Raw genomic sequence first — 25,789 nt, 5'->3', positions numbered from 1 at the left:
GAGGATACATGAGGGTTCAGACTAGAGTTCTTCCTTTGCACCATCTTCCCACTTCTTTTGATGACGTGGAACTTTGAGGAGCACTTGCTGTTGTCAGGGTTAACATTTAACCTTTACATAACAGAAAAAAAAGTTAGATCATTTGATGTGAAAAATGTCTAACAAAACAACCAAATACTCACAACACAACCAAATACAGAAATGCACTGCAAATGGCACAGAACACAACGGAAATATTTCCAGGGGACCCAATATGTGACGAACCCGGATGGAGCATGTTTAGTACTCAACGTCTACTTTTGTTTTCTTGCAAAAAATACAGAGATTACATATTTATGACATACAACTTTATATACAATATAAAAAATGTAAAAAGAACATGAGGGTGAGATATTAATCTATACATTAGTAACATTGTAAAAAAAATTGTAATGTTATGTTTAAATAAGTTTCATAGGTAAGAAATGTAAGATAATGTAGGGTCCAAAGATGAAACAGCTAATTTTAAAGTTGAGACACACACAGATAAATAAAGCATATTACGAAAATTATTTTTTGTATAAAATGTATTTATTTGCAACAGTTATGTTAACAGCAATAATAAGACATTTATGTCCTAAGTACAACTATTAAGCTGATAGACACCATGCTGCTTTGTCACGAGAACATCCCGGGTTAAAATAATGAGGAAATTACGTTGGCTAAATCCGAAATCGCCCCCTTAACACTCATTCACTCATTTCTACATTAGTCCACTAATACGGTTCACTTGAAGCTGTGAATGAAAACGAGTGAGTGAATTCGGACAGCCGTTGATCGCGCATTGGATGTAAGTTACACAGTCGGGTTCGTCACTTACTGGGGTCCCCTGAAAACATTTCCATTATGTTCTGTGCCATTTGCGGCGCATTTTCGCGAACGAGATTATGTTATTCTCCCGATGCTGATGTACAGAACAAATGTTACATTTGAAGTAGACATATTTTTCTCTTGGTTGTTTAGTTTCCTTAACTTTATGTGTTTGCGGTAACGTTAAATGTGAGACTGAGGGGCGGAGAGGCTTTGGAAAGTGTATGAGCATTCAGGAACTGCACACGAAAACCTTAAGTTCGCCGTGTTTTTATGCCCTTTGGCATGATTAATAAAGGCGTATAATGTCTCCACAGAGACGCCAGTGTTTGCACACGACACGAACATTGCGGGTTTTACTCTAGCACTACACGCATGACGTGCATTTATATGGGGTAATCAGTTAACAGCAAGCGATAATAGCGGGAAAAAATCCGACTGACTTTAAGCTAAATCCACAAAAGCTTTGTTGTTCGGCTAACAGTTCACATGAACACTCACCAGCTCCTGGAGTGGTCAAACCCAAGGCAGAGACCCGTTAATGTCCATATTTTGACGGTGAAACGTTCAGAAAAGGGAAAGAAAGGAAAGAAATATGAATGTTTGCACAGTGTCACCACAACTCTCTCTAGCTCTCTTCACAGCATAAATGTGAGGTGACTGCGCGCCGTTCAGTGGCAGCGTTTTTTTATTTATATTTTTGTTTTAGTTAAACCAAAGATATAATATATTTAAAGTAAAAGAAGTAATATTTGTACCCACCTTTGCATCTGACTGGTTCTTTTCGCATCTGTGTGTCGTGTTTTCTTCTTTCTCCAAGTGGGAAATAAAACTTGATCTGTGATTGGTCAGGTTTCGCGCTCATTTTTTCTTTACTGTATTTAGATTTACAGTAAATTAAAAATACTGTAATTTAGTGTGGCCAAGAGGGTATTCCCCAAAATGTAACTTTAAAATACAGTAATATGCTGTATAACTGTCCTACAGTAAAATACAGTTCATTTTACAGTTAAATACTGTTAAATTTACAGACATTTCTAACAGTGTGTGACATCTTGGACTTTTAGAATTATTGATGAACGTCTGATGGTTGAGACCAGATTAGCCATTTGAATTTTAACTGTGAAAATCCTGCTGACAATCAATTGCTTTAAAACACAGCAGTTCCCTTGGTAACATCCAGGCTGAATAGAATGTCACGGATGTCTCAGATGAGGATGGAAAATTTTCATGTTGGTCTAGTTTCACAAATTGCATGCAGAGGTACACAAATGGACGCCACACCTGACTGGCTGTTTGTGTTCTATTATCCAGTAAATGTTGTGTCTTCTTCTGGTTCGAAACACCACATTGCAATGACAATAAATACTTAAAATAATATGCATAATTGATGACTTGCAAAATAGGAGATCTGTGCAATAATTTATGACCACAAAATTAAATATTAATTTTGCACTGGGATCCCTATTTTGCTCTGGCATCCAAAGAACATCTTTTATAGAATACATAACTGAAAGTTTTGCCCATAAGTGTGTCTGGTAATTGCCACCACAGACGTAAACAATACGCAAAACAAACTAGGAGGATCACAATTTGACAGGATTTGCTCCGTTTCAGCATTTTTAAATGAAACCTTACTGTGCTTATAGAAATGTTCTTATTGCATTGTAAGAGCGAGAGAGAGAGAGAGAGAGAGAGAGAGAGTGTCATATGGCAGCACATATGGTGTACCCACAGGCTCCTTCAAGAACTTATGACTTTTCTTTTTTTGGCAGTTTCATGACATTTGCTTCCTTCTTATGTGGGATAGCAGATCAGTAAAATCATCTGCTAAACGTGCGTGTGAATAAAAGGTTTGAAAGAACACAACAGAAAGTACAGGATTGTCTCACTCCTAATGACAGTCTTTTTAACCAACTGCTAATTTAGTTTATACTAGTATGTTTAACCCCCTGTAAAATTGATATTTGCATTGCTAGGACAATCAGCTTTGTGAGAAGAGTTAGCTGTGCACAATGTTAAATTAAAACCAGATAAACCAGTTGGTGATATTTGAATACCCCTGCAGAGGAACTGCGGTGAAACTATATCCTCAAGACTTCAAATAATGCAATGTGTGTGTCCTGTCTGTGGTTTAAAACTGGACAAAGACAGAATTAATATACAATGAGAAATGCACATAATATTGACACCTTTAAAATTTTCGGGGGGAATGCATTGGGTTAGTTTGTTATTATCTGGTTAATTATTAATATTTATTTGACAATATAATGATATAGAAAAAAGAGTTTCAAGTCTTCAGTCAATCAATCAATAAACAGCCAGTTATGGTCTGCTAGTCTAAGCATGGTTTATGGTCTTCCCGTATGGTCATCATTAGTCTGTTCAGCTGAAATGTGCCAAAACTACTTTAAACCAGGACCCAAATGTCCAGACCAGCACAAGACCAGCAAGGGACCAAAAAATAAAATATAAAAATTTATATATATAAAAGTATAAAAATTTTTTTGCTGTTTTGTTTTGTAAACAATATAACACAATCGTTTCTAATATAATATTTGTCTTCTCCTGCACCTTCAGAAAACTAAAATATCTTAAGTGAATCATTTTGATAAGGAAGGAAGTGAATAACATTTTCAATAAATAATACGTGCAGGAATCATACAGCCTACTAGGAGCCGGTGCTGTACCGGCTTGTGTGAGCGCCTCCCTTGAACTCACTCTTACAACACACAAGACACAAGTTTGGACAATATTTACGATCTACGACTATCACCGCTGACCGTATGGAGATGTGATTCATTTCCCCCCATCCAGTCTGACCGATCTGTTGTTTTAAGTCTGCTGTGAAGACGGGGCGTAAGCGAATTTTTCAACGGCATGCCGAGGAATTAAGTAGCCTGGTGATCTGAGCATCGAGGGCTAGATCGCTCTGAAATCGAACCCGCGGATTGAGGCCTAAATTCCCGAGCGGATAAATGTACGTATTTTAAAATTATATACCAGCCAGATATTTGTTAAACTATAACGTTTTTTTTTTCTTTCTGCATTTCATATTGTAGGTTTAATGACACATCCGTTAACCTACGCAAATAGTGTTATGTTTGTGAAGGCTGGTCATTTGACAAGCAAAACAAGCTAACGCTAGAGCTAACTGCCCTTTAGGACGTACATTCACACGACATTAAGTAAAAACAAAAGCTGTGTCAACACATAATGTTTAAATGTGATCATTAATATAATTTATAATAAAATAAGACGGTTAACGTTTAGTTGCATTATCAAATGTAATCAAATGCGTTTATGAATGTGTTATTTGAGAAACTTTATTTAATTGTTATTCTGTTTTTATATAGGGTTGTGTTTATCAGTTGACATGAGGAGAGAAGATACTAAACCGAGTAAGGACGGGTGAGTCGTTTACACTAATAATGTTATCAAATCACTAATAATAATATGTAATAATGTGTGTATAAGCTATATAAAACAATTTGTGAAAATAAAACCCAAAAGTATGGGTGAAATAACGGTCTCACATCACTGTGTGACAAATATATTTCTATAAAAATGAAACAGTATACTTATTATGTCCTGTAACGTTACTTGTATACAACATTTTAGTTTATTTCAAATAACTCACATATTCTTACTGACAAATGTGTAAAACCTAGTTGTTTGAAGGATAAAGCAAAGTCTGGTAAAGATTTCAAATTATAAGTAACGTGACTGGTAGTTTTTTTAGGGCTTCACTCTGATCTTTTTACTGTCATCTAATGATTCTTGTTCTAAATATGCCTGATAATATATCTTGTTATATTGTTAGACTAGACAACATTTTTTTTTTCTATAAGTCTTGGTAAAATGTATGACAGTCATCATTTTTTTGCTTGGAATTTTTTTTTTTTTAATTAAACAGGACACATTCTAATGTATGAGAAAAACATGAAAGCTTTCATTGAAATCTCATTGTTTTGATTGCTTGAAAAGGTTTTAATAAATCATATAGATTCAAATGAAGCCATTTGGTTTGGAGGCCAAAAAGTCTGAAAAATGTACAGTAGAGTGTACATAAATGATTTCTATGAATTGTGATCTTGAGATTTTGGCAGATAAGCACAATATTAAGGATGAAATAACAGACTTTTAGATTGTACAGAAACATATGGCACACTAAGCTCATGGTAGATCTCGAAATAGTTGTTATTGCTAAAAACTGTTTCACTTTGAAGGAAATTAATGGTAACTTCAGATCTTGACTCGTGTGTCATTGAATCTGAGAGAGAGTGAGCAGAAGAACACATAAAACAGTAGGACATTCAAGGACATGAACATATGCCAAGCAGTATAGGGCAACACTGATATCATCTTCATTTTTACAGGCACTGCTCAGAGGAAGGAAAGTAGCTGTCCTTAAACAAATAATGCCTGTTTTCTGTTAGTTGTGTTTGTGCCTAGACAGTGGGACGGGGCTCTTGTGCTCTTATCGCCAGCTTAACACATGTTTGGAAGGAAAATCTTACTGTGGTGGATCTGATTTGACTTTGTGGTTTACATGTGATAGGCGACTGCAGCTTGCCTCCCATTTGAGGTATCTAATCTGTATTAATGAAAGCTAAAACCCCCCGATGATGCCACAAAGCACAATAAATCCTCCAGAGACCCCCGTGGGGCAGTCTAGCCAGCGTTAGTGGAAGAACCGTATTTGCATCGAACCGTCTGAAGTGTGCTGGACTTGTCAGGATCTTGCATCACACCTCAGTACTGTAACTGTGACTTGCAAATTAGGGTGAATCATTCTGAAAACCTGCGGGGGGTGTGAAAGCATTCTGTGGTAATTCAAAATAAGCATAGGTGGTTAAAGATATTATGATGAAGAGCATTGAGAATAAACTGTAGGAATAGACTTGAATGTCATTGCTATATCTGTGGGGTTTAAATGTCAAGAGGTAGTGAGACTCATCTTATGATCTTGGGTCAGAGTTGCTTAGTGAAGTGGGAGTGCATGAGGTTTCTTTTGAAAAAAAAAAAAAAATCTTCCTTCTTAATGGTAATCTTACAAGCCACTTTCTGATTCTGTTCTCTTGTGAGATTTGTTAAAAGTTGTGTATTTTAGAAATTGTTCAGTTTTGTGTTCAAGTCATTACATAGGTATAGTTGGTATATGCAATAAATAAATATAAGTAATAAAACCTGTTAGGTTCTTTTGTGATTATGATTATAACTAAACTTGCACTACTGTTCATAAGTTTGGGGTCGGTAGGATTTTTTTCTTTTTAAGAAATTAAATCTTTAAATGGATAAAATTATTATGACGAACATATGATATAACATATATATGATATATTTTTTTTAACTTTCCATTATTTAGAGAATCCTGAAAATGTGTCATGGTTTCCACAAAAATATTAAGCAGCACAACTGTTTTCAACACTGATAATAAGAAAAGTTTCTTGAGCAGCTAATCATTTTATTAGAATATTATTCCGCTTTGCTGTCAATAAAATATTTTAAAATTGTGGTAATATTTCACAATATTGCTGTCTTTTACTGTGTTTCTGATCAAATAAAAACAGCCATAAGATACTTTTAAAAACATGAAAATTTTAACTAGCCCAAAAACTTTAAACATGTAATGTATATTTGATATGTTTCTCATACAAAGCTGGAAAAGTTAGTATGTTATTCTGTTAGTAACATTTGGTTGCACATGTATGCATACATTTTCATTTTTTTTAAATTATATTTCATTGTAGAAATGTTCCCACTTCTTCTCCGGTTCTTCAACGTGTTACGACATGACTGTTCAATCCATTTATCTGTTTTTCCACAGTTTTGCTGCCGATCGTTTGAGACAGGCCCTCCTCCAGCCCTGAATCCAGCATGACGGAGGTCCAGGCCACAGTGGAGTTCTCTGTGGAGCTCCACAAGTTCTATAATGTGGATCTCTTCCAAAGAGGGTAAGAACATGTTCTTATCCCGGATAAAGTGTCATTCCAGGTTGGGTTGCATACACAAATAAAATATTTTCAAGGTTGATCTTGGTTAGAAGCCATGACTCAAACAACAGGAATAGGAATGAACTGCATTTGGAAACGTTTGAATAGTGTGGCAATGTTTTATCAAGCTCCTGCTCCTCAACAAGATGTAGGATGAGCAAAGATTGTCTAGTTTATGTAGACAAATGGTGGTATGTGTTTGTAGTAAGATACATAAGAAAGTTAATAGTTAAATGATATTATGTTCTTGCCGTCTGTTTTGTTATAAAGCTGTTTTCTTTACAGTAAAATTAAGTACAGAAACTTGTAGCCTGCAGCTCTCGTCTTCATTCGTGCAATCTATATGAGATCATCTTCACTGATATTAATAACATGTAGTGCTCTTTTATAGTCTTTACAGTCTCGTTGTCCTTCCTGCCATTGCTTGCTGGCACACGTCTCAGCTTCTTAATCTAAATGTGCACCATCTTTTCTTAGAATTCATAATTTAGGAGTATCCTCTCAATTATTTTTGTTCAGGCATGTTACACATGTCTGCTTGTACGGTTGTTTAATGTTGTTCCCGGAGTTGACTAGCAGAGAAGGACACCTCAAAATACATCGCTGTTTCTCTATCTTTATGTGCAAAGGAAAGCAATGTGTGCATGCTTGTGGAACTTTCAATAATGATTTGGAGAAGAATTGTTGAATGTTGTTTTTTATTTTTATTTATTTATTTTGTACACAAGTACAAAGTATTCTCATTGCGTTGCAAAATTACGGTTGAAAAACTGATGTCACATGGACTTTTATCAATATCCTTACTAAGTTTTTGGGCCAATTGCAATTTCAGTTGCATTGCTGCCTATGCAGGGTCAAAGAGCTCATGGATTTCATCAAAAATATCTTAATTTGCATTCTAAAGATGAACAAAGGTCTTATGGGTTAGACATGACATTAGGGTGAGTAATTAATGATCTAATTTTTATTTTAGGGTGAACTGTCCCTTTACCAGCCTGTACAGTTAGAGTTTTCAGTAATGTCTATAGCAGTGGTTTTCAACCTGTGGTCGTATTGCAGGTGGGCCGCCAATTATTTTCTGTTCATTTCCAGTCCATTCTAGGGCTGTGCGATTAAAAGAAAACGTTCTAAAATCACGATTTGAGCGTGCGCATATGCCTAACTCCAGGTTCACACACTGTCTGTGATGCGCCTTTTTTCTGAGCCAATGTTGACGGATCAGAGCGTTCTCACTGCGGTAAAAGGCTAGAAATAAAAACGTGCAAAAATTCATGTCTAACACATGAGCATAGAGTGAATTTGTTAGTGAACAGGATGCAGTTTAAGTGAGAGGAGACACGTTTTAAGTGTGCACATTCTCTCCTCGCAAAGCAGCGTGTATCTGAGCAAGCACGACCGGTTTTGTGACAGAGCAAAGGAAATCTGCTGCGAACAGAGAGATTCGCACTCGTGCATTATTTTAATGTGCTTTCGCGTTATATTTATGCGCTCTCACTGCTGACCGCATACACATACTGTATACACACTGCAAACACCTGAGGCACCGCTACAATTAATGAGCTCTATGAACAATCAATGGCAAAAAAGAAAAAAAAGTCCCTGTATACAGGATTTTTTTTTATTTATTTTTTTTTGCCACAAGTCTATACATTTTTTTACATCTTCACTATAGTGATAATTTTGACTTATGTCTGTTCTAGAGATGTTACAACTTTTTGATAAAGCTCTAATTGGTTTTCTTTTGGAAATATGTTTCAAGTTAATCCTGAATGCATTTATGACTGTAAAAGCACAATTGCAAAATTGATCAAAAAAATTGCGATAGATTTTTTTTTTTTTTTTTGTCCATATCGCACAGCCCTAGTTTATTCAATAAATATAGTTTAAAATCTAGCTTCTGAGTACTAAGTTATTAACCCAACAATAGCGGGGTCAGTTAATTTTTTTGAAGTGGGCCGCGCAAACATATGTGTTTGGTTGTGTGGGCCGCGAGTTGAAAAAGGTTGGGAACCACTGGTCTATAGCACAAATGGTGCAGGACACAAAGTAAGCATAGGTCATAGATGTCGACAAAATAAATGCGTTTCCATATTTAACATAAGGATGCCACTTCTATTAGCAGACAATCTCAAAATACAATTGGGGTTAACTGCAGATTGCACCAGTTTCAGTATGTGCCAGAAACCTGAAATGACCCAGCATATGGTACAGGTATTTGAACACTCCATACCTAGTCTTATCTAAGCATGGAAACATGGGCATTTAAACACACTAGAGCCTAATGGCCCATTCCTGTTATGTGATCTATAGAGGCCGTTGTGCACTATGAAGAGCCACAGTTTTATTCAGCACAGGTATGAGTTGAGTTACAAGTGCTGCCCACATTTCAAAACCAGTCACTAGATATAACTAGAGGTGGGTGGTAGAAGTATAAAACAGGTCGTTGCTAGCTTATAAAGTTCTTTTTGCTGGATAGCCAATTTGTTTTGTGGTAAAATATGTTGTTCAAAGGGATAGTCTACCACAAACAAAATGTTCCGTCATCATTTATTCACCCTAATGTCATTCCAAACTTAAATTGACTTAAATTTTTACATTTACGCATTTAGCAGACACTTTTATCCAAAGCAACTTACAGTAAATTCAGGCTATAAAATGTTTTTTTTTTTTTTAATCAGTATGCGTGTTTCCCGGGAATTGAACCCATGACCTTTGCGCTGCTAACGCAATGCTCTATGACCGAGTCACAGGAACTACATTACACAAATTCTTCTGCAGAACATAAAAAAATATATATATTGAAGTATATCTGTGATCAAATGGCCTCAGTTACTATTTACTTCTGTTATGTGGATAGAAAATAAAATGGAGGTCAGTGGGAACTGAAACTGTTTGGATGCCAACACTCTTTAAAATATGTGTTTTATGTTCCACGGAAGATTATACAGTTTAGTAAACAATGATAGCGTTTTCATTTTCAGATTATCTATCCCTTTAAGGTAGTCATACGTTTATGCAGCGTTACACTTTCTATGTTGCAATGTAAAGAGTCCGTTTTCAAAGCAAAGGAAGAAACACTAGGTTTTGGTCAGTGCTCAGTAGGGTTGTTTGGTGTCAACACAGCAGTTTGCATTCTCAGGTTAACATTCCACATCTGCTGACATTGTCGCCACGGGTCTAACTAAAACACAGAGTTTGCTCAGCTGTGCGACAGGAAGCACAACGCAACCGTCATTCTCTTCTTCAGGTCCTGCAGGGGACTAGTTGTTTGTTCCTTTTCCCAGATCTGTGTTCCGGCCAGCCGGTTGTATTCTTGCATATCTCCTCGCTCCCACACAAGTGCCTCTGTGTGCTTTTGATGTCATGATATTCTTGTCAGAAGGAAAATTGCAGCTCTATTTTGGTTGCCTGAACGTCGTCTTTCATTGCAAATGCACGGGAGGATGGAGCACAGGATATAAATACGAGCTGTTTGGAGACAGCCATGTGCTGGAGCTCTCTGATGAGATCAGTGTGTCGGGTTATTCAGCCGAGCTCTGATGAGTAGAAATGAGGAACCGAGTGGTTTGTGAAATGTATTTGAATGTCACAGCAGCTTCTTCCTTTCTAAGAACCACAGTAAGGAGAAAACCTGACCAGTTTCTTTATAAAAAAAATAAAAAAAATGCGGAAACAATTTTTTTCAAGAGGTTTGGTTGTGTTATTGGTTCGTAAACTGAATTTTTCTGTGCTGAATATGGTATTATTTTATTCTGACAGTGTCTTCTGCATTGCTGAATCTGTAGGGTCAAAATAAATGACGCTTTAGCTGAGTTGTAGTCTGAATGTATTGTTATGAGGGGAAACAGGCAGTGCAATATTAATTCAAATTTAAAAAAAAAAATAATGTTATGATGTGTTATGAATAATTTTGTATCGCCCAAAGTGACTCACCAAAAAAACTCACTGGTTAAAATGACTCACTGAATCACTAAATAAATCAGTCTGTTTTGATTCATATTTTTTCTTGTAAAATGCACTACCATCAATGTTTTTTTTTTACTCACCAAGGCTGCATTCTCATGTTTAAAAATACGTTAAAAACAGTAAATGTTGTTAGTTACTATCTCTCTGCTGCTCAAGAAACTTTTTTTGTTAGTGTCTGACTGTTATGAAGCTGTGTTTTTAAGGAAACTGGGATAAAGTATTAAATTACTTTTAGAAAGTACAGTAGAACAGCATTTATTTGAAATACAAGACTTTTGTAACATAACTCTCTAAAAACTAATAATTAAATAGAGTTAGACTCTGTATAGTTCAATTATTTGAGATTATAATCCCTTACTGTACCTTTACATAAAGTAAGTCTTTGAACTGGGCTTCAGGCTTTTCTTACATGGACTGCACACAGTAAGAAGAAAAATATCATCAAAAAGGGTAATTTAGATAGCAGTCCATAATAAAATCTGGTGTTGTCTTTTATAGTTATAAAGCAGACATACATTTTTACAGCTGTAAGAAGTATAATGCTTGTCTTGAATTCTTATGCTTATCATGAACACTCTTGTTTTCTTGTATGTGATGACAGGTTCTATCAGATCCGAGCCAGTATGAAAGTGCCACCACGGATCCCGCAGAGGCTGGAAGCCAGTCTGCTGCATCCCATAGGTAAAAACACTTCTACATCTCAAATGAACATGTCCTGTCATGTCATGACACCACAGAAATATAAATCAAGGAACCAAAAAAATTCCTTAGTTCGTACAAAACAGTTGGTATTTAACCAATGTGCTTGGTTTATTTTTTTGTCTAAAAATGTCTAGGTGTTGTTCAATGGCCTAAAAACGCATGGAAAATGCTAGGCGTGCAGCTTTCTGTTTTTTTTTCCAATGCGTTCGGGCGCTTGTGCTCCGGAGGCATCTGCCATTGCTAAGCAACCATGACCTGCGCTCTCCATGAAGAGCAGAAGTTTCAGTTGCAGCACTAAAAATCGCTTGCAGTAGCTCTGCTACTAAATTTATTCCAAACTGGCTATCCCTGTACAGCTATGATCAGCTGTTCCTTCATCTTGGCTGAGCTTTCAGTGTTGTCACGGGAAGGATGAAGCTGATTAGTTGGTTCTTGTCACATGATGAAATGTTTTTATCTCGATGCGGTGTGGACACGCCTGGAAAAAATGAGTGCGTCGCACCACCGCGGCTGCGTCTCTTCCTAAAGGCGACTGCCACGTGACTACATTTAAAATAAACTTGAGCACGCAAAGACGCAATATGTGACCAGCTCCTAAAGCTGACGTTTGAGATTTTGGTTATTTAGTAACACATTTTTTTTTTTATAACATATTACTAATATAATAATTATTAAAGTTACTATTTATTTATAATATTAATTTACAATATGTAAGTGTATTAATTTAAGAAAAAGATTAATTGAGTTTGAAACTATGTTGTGCATACAATGTGTTCAACTGCACACTTGCTGCAATGCATATAATGCTATCGTATGATTTCTGTATCATTGTTTGGGAGAATTTGTTTTTACTGATATCTCATTCCAATTTGCCATTCCTTATGTGTTGAGGCTGTATTTTCTAAAGACAAATAAAATGTTTCAGCCAGGTAAATTATCAGTCTTATATCTACAGAGATATCTTTAGGCTGCATATTTCAAAGGAATGCAGCTTATCTTCAGTTATGAGGGTTAAATGTCCTACCTTCCCTTTCTAACAGCTCTCACAGCTTTAGCCTTCGGCTCTTTTAAGATTACATCAACCTTCACCTCAGGGTTTACGGTGATTGACACAGTGGGTTGAAAGAATCTTTGCCTGTGCTCTAACAGGCTCTGTGTCTGTTGGAGTGTGTAATGTCTTACACCCTGTGGTGAAATGTGGTGAGAAGCATCATTATCTGTCCAGTGATTCCTCAGATTCATTTCTAATACAAGTATGAGGGCAGTCTTTTAGCTTTGTGTTTGAAAAGCATGTGTAATGTTGGTTAACATGGGTAACAGTCATATGCACACTAAATAAATTTGACATTGACTCCATTGATGTCAAACTTGTGTTGGTGCTTTGTCATGTCATATTTGCATGTACACAAATAAGGCGGAAAGATTTTCAGAGAGCAGAATGGTATAAACTGGAAAAAATAACAGCAGATATTTATTGGTTGGCTATTTTTTTATGTTTTTTTTTATTTTATTTAGTTTTATGGGGAAGAATAGTAAGCATCTCTAAGCTTTATAAAGCCTTGCTAATTTTTGTTTTGACACAGGTTCGGATCTGGCTTTTCCAGCATCAGTTCAAGATGATGTGGTCTGCAGCAAAACCTTTCAGATCCTTTATAAAAACGAGGAGATTGTAGTCAACGATGCCCTCGTATTCAAAGTGATGATGCTGCTAGATGCAAAGAGGGTAAGCAAATCTCATGACTCAAACAACACGCACACTAAGGGTTCAGTGATCAAATCTGCCTCTGTATGCATCACTAGTGGGTGGTGATAGTCTTTTTTTCCCCTGCAGGTGGAAGAGTCTTTAAATGAAATGGACTTTCAGCTGTCTTTGGACCTGTTCTTTACCGATGGCGACTACTCGTATGTAGAATAACAGAAAAAAAAAAAACTATTGCTTATATATTGAGTTAGGATATTGAACAACACTATTACCTAAATCATTATACTGTAACTATACTAAGTCACTTTAAAAGCGTCAGCTAAAAGACTAAATGTAAAAGAGTGGTTTCAAATATAAAAGTGTTTGTTTTTGTCTGTGTTCAGGCCCGAGGAGCCAAGTTCTCTCCAGAGCATCAGCAGTCGAACGCTGCATTTGCACTTTAGCCTTCACAGAGGCATCCACCAGCACGTCAACATCATGTTTGACTACTTCCACCTGTCTGTCATCTCTGCCACAATCCATGCATCACTGGTGGCCCTGCATCAGCCTCTAATCAGGTCAGCAGTACACTGAGAACTGGACTAGTAGTCATTTTGAATATGTCACGAGTGAAGACTGTAGACTGCTGTGCTTCTCAGGACATAAAATAAACTTTGTGTGTGTGGGGGGGGGGGTAAATATGATCTATAAAAATTGTGGCTTTATTTTAAAAGCAGTAGAAATGTGTAATACTGTAGTTGACTTGCAGTGTTTGTCTCCTCAGTTTCCCACGGCCAGTCAAAAGCACCTGGTTGAATCGTAACGCTCCGGCACAGAGCAAAGACTCTCTCATCCCAACACTAGAGTCTGTGGTGTTCGGCACCTCCTACGTCAAGCAGCTGTCCCCAGATGTAAGAATACAAACAAACACACATATCCTTACTCAACCAAATGTGCAAAAGAGATGTCTAGACACTTCCCTATTAGGTATTAATTTCACAAGTTTCATTGACATTAAATTGTATCACTATTGGGAATTGGGTATCATAGTAATGCAAAAACTTTTAATGCTCCTGCTGTTGATGTAGATTGTAGAGTCAGTGAGACATGAAGTTCTCTTTCATGATTTGCAGGGCAAAACCTTCCTGGTGTCGGAACAGTGCCTACAGCACGCCTTCAGCCTGCACCAGAGCATGTGTGCTAGCTTGCTACAGGCGTATCAGGGCCTGTTCTGCTATTTAACCTCCCTGACCAAGAATCTTCCCGCATCCCAGCGCATAGAGCTAGGTATGTAGTCTGTCAGAGCTGAAAGAATAAAAGTCTTGTTTCCAACCTGAGTTGGATGACTGAAATGCACTTCAGTCTTTGACCCTGTATAAAGCTTTTTTTGTGGCTGGTTGTCATGAAGTTTTGGTTTAATTTGCTTTGCAGTGTGTAAATTTAACAAACTTTGATTACTAAAACCAGTTTAATTGCTGAGCTTCAGTGTGTGTATGTGTTCTAGGGGTGAGCAATATACACTACTGTCCAACAATTTGGGGACTGTAAAATTGTAATGCATTGTTAATCAGAAATGATTTAAGAAATTGATTATAAACGTGACCAAAAACATCTGTTTTAAATATTTTTATAGTTCTCATATAAATCCAACAATGTATCATGGTTTCCACAACAAATGTTAAGCAGCACAAATGCCTTTAACATTGATAAAAAAATAAAAAAAGAACAGAAATAAAGAAGTTTCTTGAGCACTTAATAAGCAAATTAGAAAGATTTCTGAAGAATTGTGTAACAGCGATGACTGGAGTAATTATTACTGGAAATTTGCCATCACACGAACAAATTGTATTTGAAAATATATAAAAAATTAATATTTCACAATATTACAATAATTACTTAATTTTGACCAAATAAATGCATCCCTGTTGAGCAAAAGAGAAAAAAAATTTAAAATCCTAAACATTTTGAACAGAAGACCATAAGAAATTAGTGTGGTAGAAATTAAAATGCAGGGAGAATAATTAAAAGATCTTGTTGGAAAATGTAATCTGTGTGTGTGTGTGTGTGTGTGTGTGTGTGTGTGTGTGTGTGTGTATATATATATATATATATTAGGGGTGTAACGATACGCGTATTCGTATTGAACCGTTCGGTACGACGCTTTCGGTTCGGTACGCGGTACGCATTATGTATACCGAACGGTTCGTTGGAGTAATTAATTATATTTGAAAAAAAAAAAAAAAGAGAGAGAAAGAAATATAATGATATGCGTTCAACAAGGTAGCCCAATAACCCAAACAACGTAACAGGCAACGCCCCTGACACTCCCGAAGAAGAAAAAAACACCATCTTATATGTTTATGTTAGGCTACTCAGCAGGCGCTCGCTCACTCAGTACACGCTGAAGGCTCGTTGCAAAATAGCCAATGCGTTTAACAGACTAGAAATGAGAAGATCCTCCAATAACCAACAGGTCTGGTGTTTGGGTGCACTTTGGATTCCCTTTAAGCTATAATGGTGATGGCAAGAGAGTGGTGGATAAATAAACAACGGTATGTCGCATCTGCAACATGACAGGGTACACCAGCGGGATTACAAAAAAAAAACAAAAAAAAAACAGCGGGAATATCTGGGATATATGCGTCAGTTCTATCTGGGAAAAGACGAAAAAAAGGAGAAACATGCACGCAGCAAACTATCCCTGCAGCATTTAGACACTATAGCTTACAGGGAATCCAACCCAAACACCAGATCTTATATTTCTGGTCTGTTAAATGCATTAGACATTTTGCAACGAGCCTTCAGCGCGTGCTGAGTGAGCGAGCGCCTTAGAACGCTTGGAAAACGCTAAGCGTGTCTTTCTCCTGAGGCGTCTGTCTTTGCTAAGCAACAATGATGTGCTCTCTCCATGAGACGCGGAAATTTCAGCGAAGGATAAATGGATTTGCAGCTCTAAAAATCGCTTGCAGTAGCTCTGCTACTGAATTTATTTCAAAATTGCAATCCATATACAACTATGATCAGCTGTTCCTTCATCTTGGCTGAGCTCTCAACGTTGTTACGGGAAAGGATGAAGCTGATTGGTTGGTTCTTGTCACATGACCCGCGGTGCGCTTGCGGCATTCTGAAAAGTTGAGATGTTTTTACATTTTGCTGTATCTAAAACGTATCGAACCGAACCGAACCGAACCGTGACATCAGTGTATCGTATCGAACCGAACCGTGAATTTTGTGAACCGTTACACCCCTAATATATATATATATATATAATACAATACAATATCTTCTCTAATGAACCTTTGGGAGTATACTTAAGCCCCTTTCACACTGCACGTCGGACCCGCAATATTCCCGTAACATTGCCTGGTCGCCTTCTGTGTGAAAGCAACCACGTCCCGGAATTGATTACCGAATCGAACCCGGGTCGGGGACATAGTAACACTGCGGTAATCGATCCGGAACGAGCGCTGTGTGAACAAAAGCCAGATCTAATTCCGTATTGAAGTGATGACGCGCGTTATCGCGCGACTCTTTTACCGTCTGTTTTGAAGAAAGATCAACATTCGCGACGAAAACATATGTGCAAACTGTAATAAAGCAGAGATCAGTTAGTTCCTCACTTTCCGCGCTGACGCAGAGATCGTTTGCTTGCTTCAGTTAAAGTATAACGTGCCTAGCTTTGTCGACTCGTACATTACACGTCACGCGCTGATGTCACGTGTTGTTACGGGATCTTCAAGGGTTGTGTGTGAAAGCACGCACATATACCGGGTCATCACTGGCAGTGTGAAAGTGCCAAATCTAGCGACCAGGGAACAATTACAGGAACACTTTACCCCTGTATTTGCCGGAATGGCAGTGTGAAAGGGGCTTTAGAGATGTTGAAAACCTTCGTGCTGAAAGACATCATTTTCAGTTTTCAGTGTTTTTTTTTTCTTTTAAGCGATTATATTTCTTACATTTAAACTTTTATATATTAATGTTTATTTTATATAAGTTTTATAAAATAAATATTTTTTGCTTATTGTGTATGTATATATGTATGTTATATATGTCTATATCTGTTTTGTTGTATATGCTTTGGATCTTTTGCTTTCACATATTAATATATATGTTTTAATCTCATCAGAGCCCATCAGATCACTGAATACTCACTTACAATAATGCAACCATTCACTTGAAGATCTAGTTAGTGACTTTTTAAGGACTGCTGTTCTTGACATTTACGTGTTATTGTTTATTTAACTGCATAGTGTATGCCTCTGCCCTCTCTTATGTATGAGTCCGCATGTGGATGCTTAAATCAGCTATTTTTCTATGTTTGGACCTCAGAACTAGTCTATAACAAGTCTTTCCCTCCAGAACATTCACCCTCACTCACTCACTCAGTCAAAGCTAAACTACTCACCCCTTTCCGCTTCTGACAGTGACTGAAATTGCATGTATTTACGGGTTCATATTAAGCTCAAACAGCATAAGGGGAGAGTGAAAGTTTTAAACGTGCCTATATGTGCAATCCCACCACTAGCCAAGCCCAGCATGCAGGTCCTTTATGAACGAGTTCTCAGAAGACCTTACCCTCCAGGCCAAAGGCACGTCTACATAGGTATGTCCCTCCAAAACCGACCCTCAAAATTGCTCCACATGCCTCTTGCCTTTCATTCATGTCTTTTTAGCTTTCTTTCTTTCATTCCCTGTACCTTGGACATTTGTCACTTGTTTGGCAAGTGCCCTTCAGTGAGGGAGCTTTTAACTCAACTTAGTCCTCCTTTCTTTTAGTAGTATCTCAGATCTCAGGCTGACTTGGGATCAGTCTTATTGCTTGGACGTTGCTGTTATTCTCTGTCCTTTGACTCCTACTTCCTGTGCTGTTGATCCTCTAGATCCCTCTCATGTGCTGTCAATCACAGGCTCTTCAGACAGACCCTTCTCTCTCATTCACTCCATACTGCTGCTATAGGACCAACTTTTTCACTCTGCTGTCTTTTTTTTTTCTTTTTTGTAGAGGAACTTGATGTGGAGGCCCGACTTAATGAGCTTTGTGAGCAAGTCAAGGTATGTCAATGGAAGTTAGTACCATTTAATACAAAAAATACCGAGCAGGATGTGTCCCAAACAAGTCAATATCTTTATTAAACTTTATGGAATATTATAGAACTTTATTGAAGGGTCTTGCTACCATCTGACTACATCTGTAAAGCAGAATTTGGTAATTTTACAGTTTATGAGCAATGATGCTCATTTATAAGTTATAGGCCATGAACTTTCAATTACTTAACTCATTGAATTGTACAAAAATAGGCATTACAGCTTGGTAATTTGATTGTTGAATTTGGGGCAAAAATAAATACATTGTGAGATATACCATTATTGTAATGTAACATTACTCAATCCATAAGTTAAGGTCATACCTCCCACCACTGTGGTTGTTGATTGGCTGGTATCATCATGCTGTACTACACTATTTTATATGTTTGATGGTGTGTATGTATCTTGTAGCAAAGGGCAGAAAGCCCAGATGAGTTGGCGGAACTGGTGAACATGAATTTGGCACAGCTGTGCTCTCTGCTCATGGCATTGTGGGGGAATTTCCTGGAAGTGGTGTCCCTGAATGAGCGGGTCTCTGCGCTCTTGGCCCAGGAGCACCATACACTACGGGTGAGTTTTGAGATTTTTATTATATGCATTTTCTAACCGCGTACTTTCATTGTGTTATGCATTGTATTCTGACAGATTTTGTAACCCAAACATGCATGAAATTGATGTTGCATAGTTAGGAGTGTTTGTGCACAGTACTTTTCTGGCTTTACTTGTGTTGTATTTACAATTTTTAGGTGCAAAGATTTGCAGAAGCTTTCTTTTGTCTTGAACACCCAAGACAGAGTGCACTAGCCTACCAGGAACTGCAGTACGGCTTCAAATATCTTTACTGTAATGTAGTCATTTAGCACACCGAAAAGATTTGAATTATCATGATAATTCAAATGAACTACTTTATTCAACAGTGCTCACAGTCACCAACAGATGACCACAGCTATCAAGAACTCCTCCTACTTCTTGTCCTTGCCACCTCTTCCTGTTGAATGTGCTGATCTTGATGGGGATGTGAACTCCCTACCAATCATCTTTGAGGATAGATATTTGGAATCAGTTACTGAAGGTAATAACATTAACAATAACACAAACACACACACACACACACACACACACACACATATATATATTTGATTTTGAAAGTGTTCAATATTTGTGCAATATTTAACGTTTTTTCTGGATTAAAAAAAGAAAAACCAGGATCACAGATAGTTTAACTCCAACCTATCTGGTTCAGTTATGTGGTTTATGAGGGTTAGAGCCTAACTCTGCAGGACTTTGGCCCTCCAGGAGCAGGACTGGACACACCTGAACTAAATGTAGTGAAAAGGAACAAGACCTTTGAAATGTCAGATTTTGTGCTAGTCAATACTCTTTAAGATAAACTAGGTGTGGCATAGTGGTTTGGTTATAAAACGCTTAAAGGTTCAGACCCTTTATGAGGAAATTTACCATTATTTCCTTAAAGGGAAAGTTCACCCAAAAATTAAAATTCTGCCATTAATTACTCATCCTCATGTCATTCCAAACCTGTATGACCTTTTTTACATCTTCGGAACACAAATTAAGATATTTTTTATGAATTCCAAGAGCTCTCTGCCCCTCCTGTAGACAGCAAGGATCCTAACATGAGCAGTGTCCAGAAATGTAGTAAGAAAACAAAAATAACTTCATTCAATAATCGATCTCCTTTAGGTGTCTTTGGTGCCATTTTGGAGAGAATCACATACATATTTTTTATGTTTGGGTGAACTATCCCTTTAATGTTAGATTGCACTATGGAAACTTAACATAATACTTAACATATTTCTTCTGCCCTGAAGATCGCGATGGTCCATGGCTTGGTCTTCACAACACCAGGAGCAGCTCTGTGTCCACTAAAGCAGACAGGTCCAACTCAAAGGACTGCATTGCTAGTGGACTGGGAGGCCTCGGCCCGTACCCAGATAAGCAGCAAGCTGCCCTTTCCACGGCTTGGCCTGAACAGAATGAGCCTCCCCTCAAATCCAAAGCCAAATCTATCAAGCTAAAGAAGAATGCCAAGACTGAAAATTCAAAGAAGCTTATCAGGCAGAGCTCAAAAGACTCTGTGGTCCTCACAGGCTACAAGAACTTGAAGGTTCCTCATGGTGAACCGACCACCAAGTCCAAAGAAGTTGACACTCAGTGCAATCCGAAAGACGAGCTAGATGATGTAGGCAAATACATCCACCAGAATGAAACCGCAACCACGCATTGTGCTCCGAATACTAAACACTGCTACATTCAAGGCAACGCCGGTATCCAGAGTGACAGCTTTTCCAGTCTTTTGAGTTTGCAAATGCAGGCTAGGCCCCAGGCAGGTACTGGAGCAGAAGCCGCAGAAAGCGCAGCTGCCAGAATTGATTCGACACATCCACCCGCTGGGCTCAGACATATTGATGTCAAACCGAGCGACAAGGACCCCTACCAGGGCGATAAGGTCACAGTTCTCTTACGGCACCACTCAGATCCGACTGCCAAGAGGGATGTTCCAGAGATCACACAGACCGATTTCTCTGAGTTCAAGAGTCGAGTTGGGGATGGTGCCACGTTCATCAGAGCTTGTGGAGCCGCTTTGAGAAGTGAATGTGTTCCTCAAGCTTCCTCCAGGCTCTCAGATTCCGGAATCGAGAGCGAGCCCAGCTCTGCAACACAGTTAGCACCCGTTTCTCCATCTCCTTTTGCTAATACTAGCCTGGAGGCACCTACAGAGCCCATTCTACAGAGTGCCAACCAGAGACCATCTCCGCTTAGCCCTGCCTCCAGAGGAGCCACCACCTTGGAGGGTCTCAATCCAGAGAGCACCAGCGGCATCAGTGGAGTCCAGTCTTCCCTCACCTCCATTAATTCACTCCCCTCGGATGATGAGGTGGAGACGGAAGTCACTAGCAGAAAGTCCAGCATCCTGGTGCAGGAACAGAGCCTCATATTTTCGGGAGAATCTCACAGCCTCCCGTTATCGAGCTTTAGAGTTTTAGCTCAGCAAAAATCCTCTATCATTCATGGAGATAGGCTGGTCTCTTACAATGAGGACTCTGCTCTTCAGCCCGGCTGTGAAACGAATGATCCTGACAGGCCGGCGGGATCTAGTGAGACCGATGTTCCAGGTGGTGCACCTTTGGGGCCAGAAGCATGTAGTGAGCCTCAGACGGCTGCCCAGTCCAGTACATCGGTCACAAGCAGCACGGACCTGGTGAAGAAAGGCTTTGTGGAGAACTACTTTGGCTCCCGTTCCAGCACTGATGTATCTGAGATCAGCCCATTGGAGACTGCAGCTGTGACGCTGGGGATTCAGACTTGCCCCAATGCTAATGACGAAGAGGACGAGGAGGAAGAACAGGAACATGAGATGATTGAGAACGGTTACTACGAGGAGACAGATGGGCTGGTTTATGTTAATGGACTTCCAGGGGATGAAGGAAAGTGTGAGGATGAGGGAGCAGAGGGAAGGACCCCTTTTTATGATCACCTGGGTTTGGAACAGCTCCAGGAAACATACCTCCCCTCAGCCGGCCAGGAGACACAGCCTTCTGGACCAGCACCAACCAGCAACGACCTGTGCTGGTACAAGAGCGCCCCCACTGCTCAGATGACTGCGTGAGTTTTCCTTTTTTTTTTTTTTTGCCATTGCCCTTTAGTTTTGGAGTCTTTCATGCACAAAAAAAAATGTGTATATTGCGAGAGGTCAAGGTTTTTAAACTGAGACAATTTATGAGGATTGTTTGAATAGAAAATTAAAAAGAACTGCTTTTTGTAAATATACATTTTTACAATTTACATTATAAATGTTTTTAATGCCACTTTTGATTAATTTAATGCATCCCTTCTCAATAAAAGTACTGGTCCCTGTCCTTTAAACTCCAGTGTATGTTATTCCAAACAATAAAGTGTCTTTGCCTTCATAGTGTTTTAATAAAATTAAATAACTTGCCTTTTGCCTGAAATCATCTAGGTCATACAAGGTATATTATATTAATATGTTAATGTAAATTGTAATGAGAACTAGCTAGCTATTTAGGCATTATTTTAGGCTACTTTTCTAGGCAATGCCATCTTTAAAATAATCTTTTCAAAATGTTTTGCAGTAATTTAATGCAAATTATTATAATAAATGTTACAGCAAATTGTAAAAAAAAAAAAAACTGTAGATTTGAAAAATATTTAAAATGCTCTTTCACACTGACTGTAAGCTGGGATCCTGGTTCTGCATTAAGACATTTATTAGAAGTACATAAAAAGGAGAAGCATTAAATGAGTTCATGTTGCTGCAGATTGTAGATGCATGAACTAATACCTGATAGTAGGTTCCTTTTTTTCTGTCTCTGTTTGATGGAGTGTTTCAATCTTTAGGTTTGCCCAAGCAAAAGAGGAGCTGAAGCAACTAAAGTTGCCAGGCTTCCTGTACAGCGAGGTGGCACATCTGGCCTCCACTGTGCCATATTTCAGCATGGATGAGGATGAAAACACTGATGAAGGCATACACTTAATAGTTTGTGTACATGGTCTGGATGGTAAGCAGTCACAGTCTTAATGTTGGTACATCTTATATATAACCCTGAGTCTATATGTACAGATTCAGATCAATGTTTATTAAAATAAAAACCATTCCTTTAGGTAACAGTGCGGATTTGCGTCTAGTGAAGACTTATTTGGAGCTCGGTTTGCCTGGAGCTCGAATAGATTTCCTAATGTCAGAACGCAATCAGGTAAACTGCAGAGCAAGCACTGGGTTTTGGCTGTTTCTAGAATGAATAAATTGTGTATTATACAAATGTAAAAAAAAATTGTAAGTGCTTCTGAAAGGTATAAAGTATGCGTAAAATCACTGATAAAAATCCAAAAGGCTTGGAAAATAAATGTGATCTAAAATGTGATATATTTTGAAACATTAACCTTCTTTATATTTGGTTATTCAAGAATGACACATTTGCTGATTTCGAATCCATGACTGACAGACTTTTGGATGAAATTGTGCAGTACATACAAATCTTCAACCTCACAGTTTCCAAGATAAGGTAAGATCTTTTCATCAAACTCAAATAAATGAGAAAGTAAAACTCAGATATGAGAAATCATCACAGTGTTTTTTTCACACAACATTTTTAGTGGCCCTGTCCAGTGTGACATTTCACAACGGTTGATTTTGAGGGCTCGCATATTTCTATTAAATAAATTAAATATCGTTGTGGTTTCAAAACATTAGACTAAAAAACATACACAAATTCACCACAGGGACATTTTAAATACTTGGGCTGTTTTGCCCTCATCTTTGGTAAACTTTTGACCCCGACTTTGTCCCATAAGAATCCCTCACCCCTTCCCTCTCTTCCAAGACTATGAGGTCTGAACCAATGTGCGTCATGATACATTCTGGCCTCACAGGGGGCGCACATGAGCACCTTTTTGCACTATAAAATGACAAATAAATTGAATTTAAAATGAATTTCACAGATTTGCATATGCCAGTTTGCTCTGGATCTTAAATTGAATTTTAATTTGACCTGGCTGAAAATATGAGCTTATCAAAAGTAAAGCGCATCTAGCCTTAGGATGACAGAATCGCTATGTTGTCTTTCTCAGTTTTGTGGGTCATTCTCTGGGAAATCTGATCGTGCGCTCGGTGCTGACGAGGCCCAGGTTTAAGTGTTATCTCAGCAGACTACACACGTTTCTATCTCTGTCTGGACCACATCTTGGCACGCTGTACAACAGCTCAGCCCTCGTCAATACCGGTAAACCCTCCTCATGAAGTTCTCTGAAGACAGTCGTTTACAAGCCGTTCGTTTTTTAAACTGTTTCTCTCGTTTTCCTCTGTGTCAGGGTTGTGGTTTATGCAGAAGTGGAAGAAATCTGGCTCTCTGCTGCAGCTGACCTGTCGCGATCACTCTGACCCACGCCAGACCTTCCTCTATAAGCTAAGCAAGAAAGCAGGTGAGTGTGATGAGAATTTGGTTCCGGCATGTTGATGTTAGTTTGATTTTCTCCTTATAAAAACTCTCAAACTCTGTTTCAGGTCTTCAGTTCTTTAAGAACGTGGTGCTGGTGGGGTCTCTTCAGGACAGATACGTCCCCTATCACTCTGCTCGAATCGAGATGTGTAAAACAGCCTTAAAGGACAAACAGACTGGTGAGAATTACAGGAAGAGTTTTCATCATTGATTTACCCTCATGTCATTCCAAACCCATATAACTTTTACTACTAAAGGTTTCGGGTCAATTAAATTTAAATTAAATACTTGGCAAGGATAAAGATCTTAGGTTTTAGGATTGCTTTACTGCTTCTAACAATATATTTCTCTCCTTTATCTTCTTGTGTGATCAGGTCCAGTGTATGCTGAGATGATCGAGAACCTTCTTCTCCCTGTGCTTCAGAACAAAGACTGCAACCTGGTGCGTTACGACGTCATCCATGCGCTGCCCAACACCGCTAACTCCCTGATTGGCCGGGCAGCCCACATCGCCGTCCTGGACTCTGAGATTTTCCTGGAAAAGTTCTTCCTGGTGGCAGGGCTCAAGTTTTTTCAGTAGCCTTGCTAGATCGGAAGCGAATACCTCACTTCAAACGGCCGTTTTTTTTTTTTTATTCTTTTTTTTCTTCACGGTTTTAAGTATGCTCTTGGAGGTAAAGCAAAATATATCAGTGTTATTTCTGTTGTTGGTTTCGTTTTTTATTTACTCTGTTGTGAATGTGGAACTTACCGGTTTTATTTTTCTACTGCCATTTTTTTTAACCGTCTATTCATTATTAAGAAAATCATACCTCCTTGTGGTATTATTTTTTTCATTGTTATTTATGTACAACTTAAATATTTACCATTTCATTTAACAATTCATTCTATGAAACGATCTTATGCTGAACTGGAAGTGTAGCTGCTAAAAAAGAATGAACTATTTATTCGGGGTGGAAATCCAGGTCGTTTTCATGGTAAAAGCATGTTCACTTGAACACTTTGGTATCTAGGTTTGGCTTGTTGAACTGCATAATACATATTTTCTATTAAGAAATTGCCATTTGACTACACAATTTTTACATTTTTTTTTTTTTTACAACGTCAAAGGCTTCCTTAACCTAGACGAACATGATTGTAGCTGAAACGAAGCAGCCTTGGACCGCGTGTTGGTTTTATATGATGTCTCTGATGCCCATTGCATTCTCATGCACAGTCTCAACCCCAACCTGGAGTTGGGTGGAGAAAATGCACGCTAAGCATGTTAGTATTTACTTTTTATTACAGGGGATACAGCTAACAAATGAACAGTGGGCCAGGTGTATGGGCTAGAGGGTTGGTCAGTTTAAAACAGCACAAATACTAGTAATAGGATCACATAGTTGTGGGAAAGTATTTATGTTCAGTTTTTGGAGGAATTTGTTGATGCTTGTGTGCAAAATACTTTAAATAAAACATTGGAATTATCCTGTTTTTGTTAAAATGGTTTTGTAACATGAACTCCACATTTCATTAAATGTATTCGCAATAAA

General features: G+C 38.2%; 1 protein-coding gene across 3 annotated transcripts; it reads left to right on the top strand.

The window, feature by feature from the left end:
• Window positions 1–3,508: 3,508 nt before the first annotated feature.
• Window positions 3,509–25,789, top strand: LOC113092402 (protein FAM135A-like). 3 transcript variants are annotated; one of them, XM_026257992.1, is made up of 22 exons: window positions 3,509–3,829; window positions 4,206–4,250; window positions 6,680–6,806; window positions 11,413–11,492; window positions 13,097–13,236; window positions 13,345–13,415; window positions 13,599–13,772; window positions 13,979–14,105; window positions 14,328–14,481; window positions 17,723–17,800; window positions 18,200–18,249; window positions 18,694–18,852; window positions 19,029–19,102; window positions 19,200–19,354; window positions 20,112–21,906; window positions 22,660–22,820; window positions 22,924–23,015; window positions 23,227–23,324; window positions 23,890–24,041; window positions 24,130–24,240; window positions 24,323–24,436; window positions 24,632–25,789. In XM_026257992.1, exons 3-22 carry the CDS (start codon window positions 6,730–6,732, stop codon window positions 24,835–24,837), a joined length of 4,068 nt encoding a protein of 1,355 aa, XP_026113777.1. In that variant the 5' UTR covers window positions 3,509–3,829; window positions 4,206–4,250; window positions 6,680–6,729; the 3' UTR covers window positions 24,838–25,789. The 3 variants fall into 3 exon arrangements, with proteins under 3 accessions (XP_026113777.1, XP_026113776.1, XP_026113778.1); XM_026257991.1 differs by having other exon boundaries at window positions 4,206–4,260; XM_026257993.1 differs by lacking the exon at window positions 17,723–17,800 and having other exon boundaries at window positions 4,206–4,260.

The sequence above is a fragment of the Carassius auratus genome, unplaced genomic scaffold (genome assembly GCF_003368295.1).
Source record: "Carassius auratus strain Wakin unplaced genomic scaffold, ASM336829v1 scaf_tig00214575, whole genome shotgun sequence".
Classification (NCBI taxonomy): Eukaryota; Metazoa; Chordata; class Actinopteri; order Cypriniformes; family Cyprinidae; genus Carassius; species Carassius auratus.
Note: the sequence above shows the minus strand (reverse complement) of the source record. Positions and strands in the feature narration are given on the sequence as shown.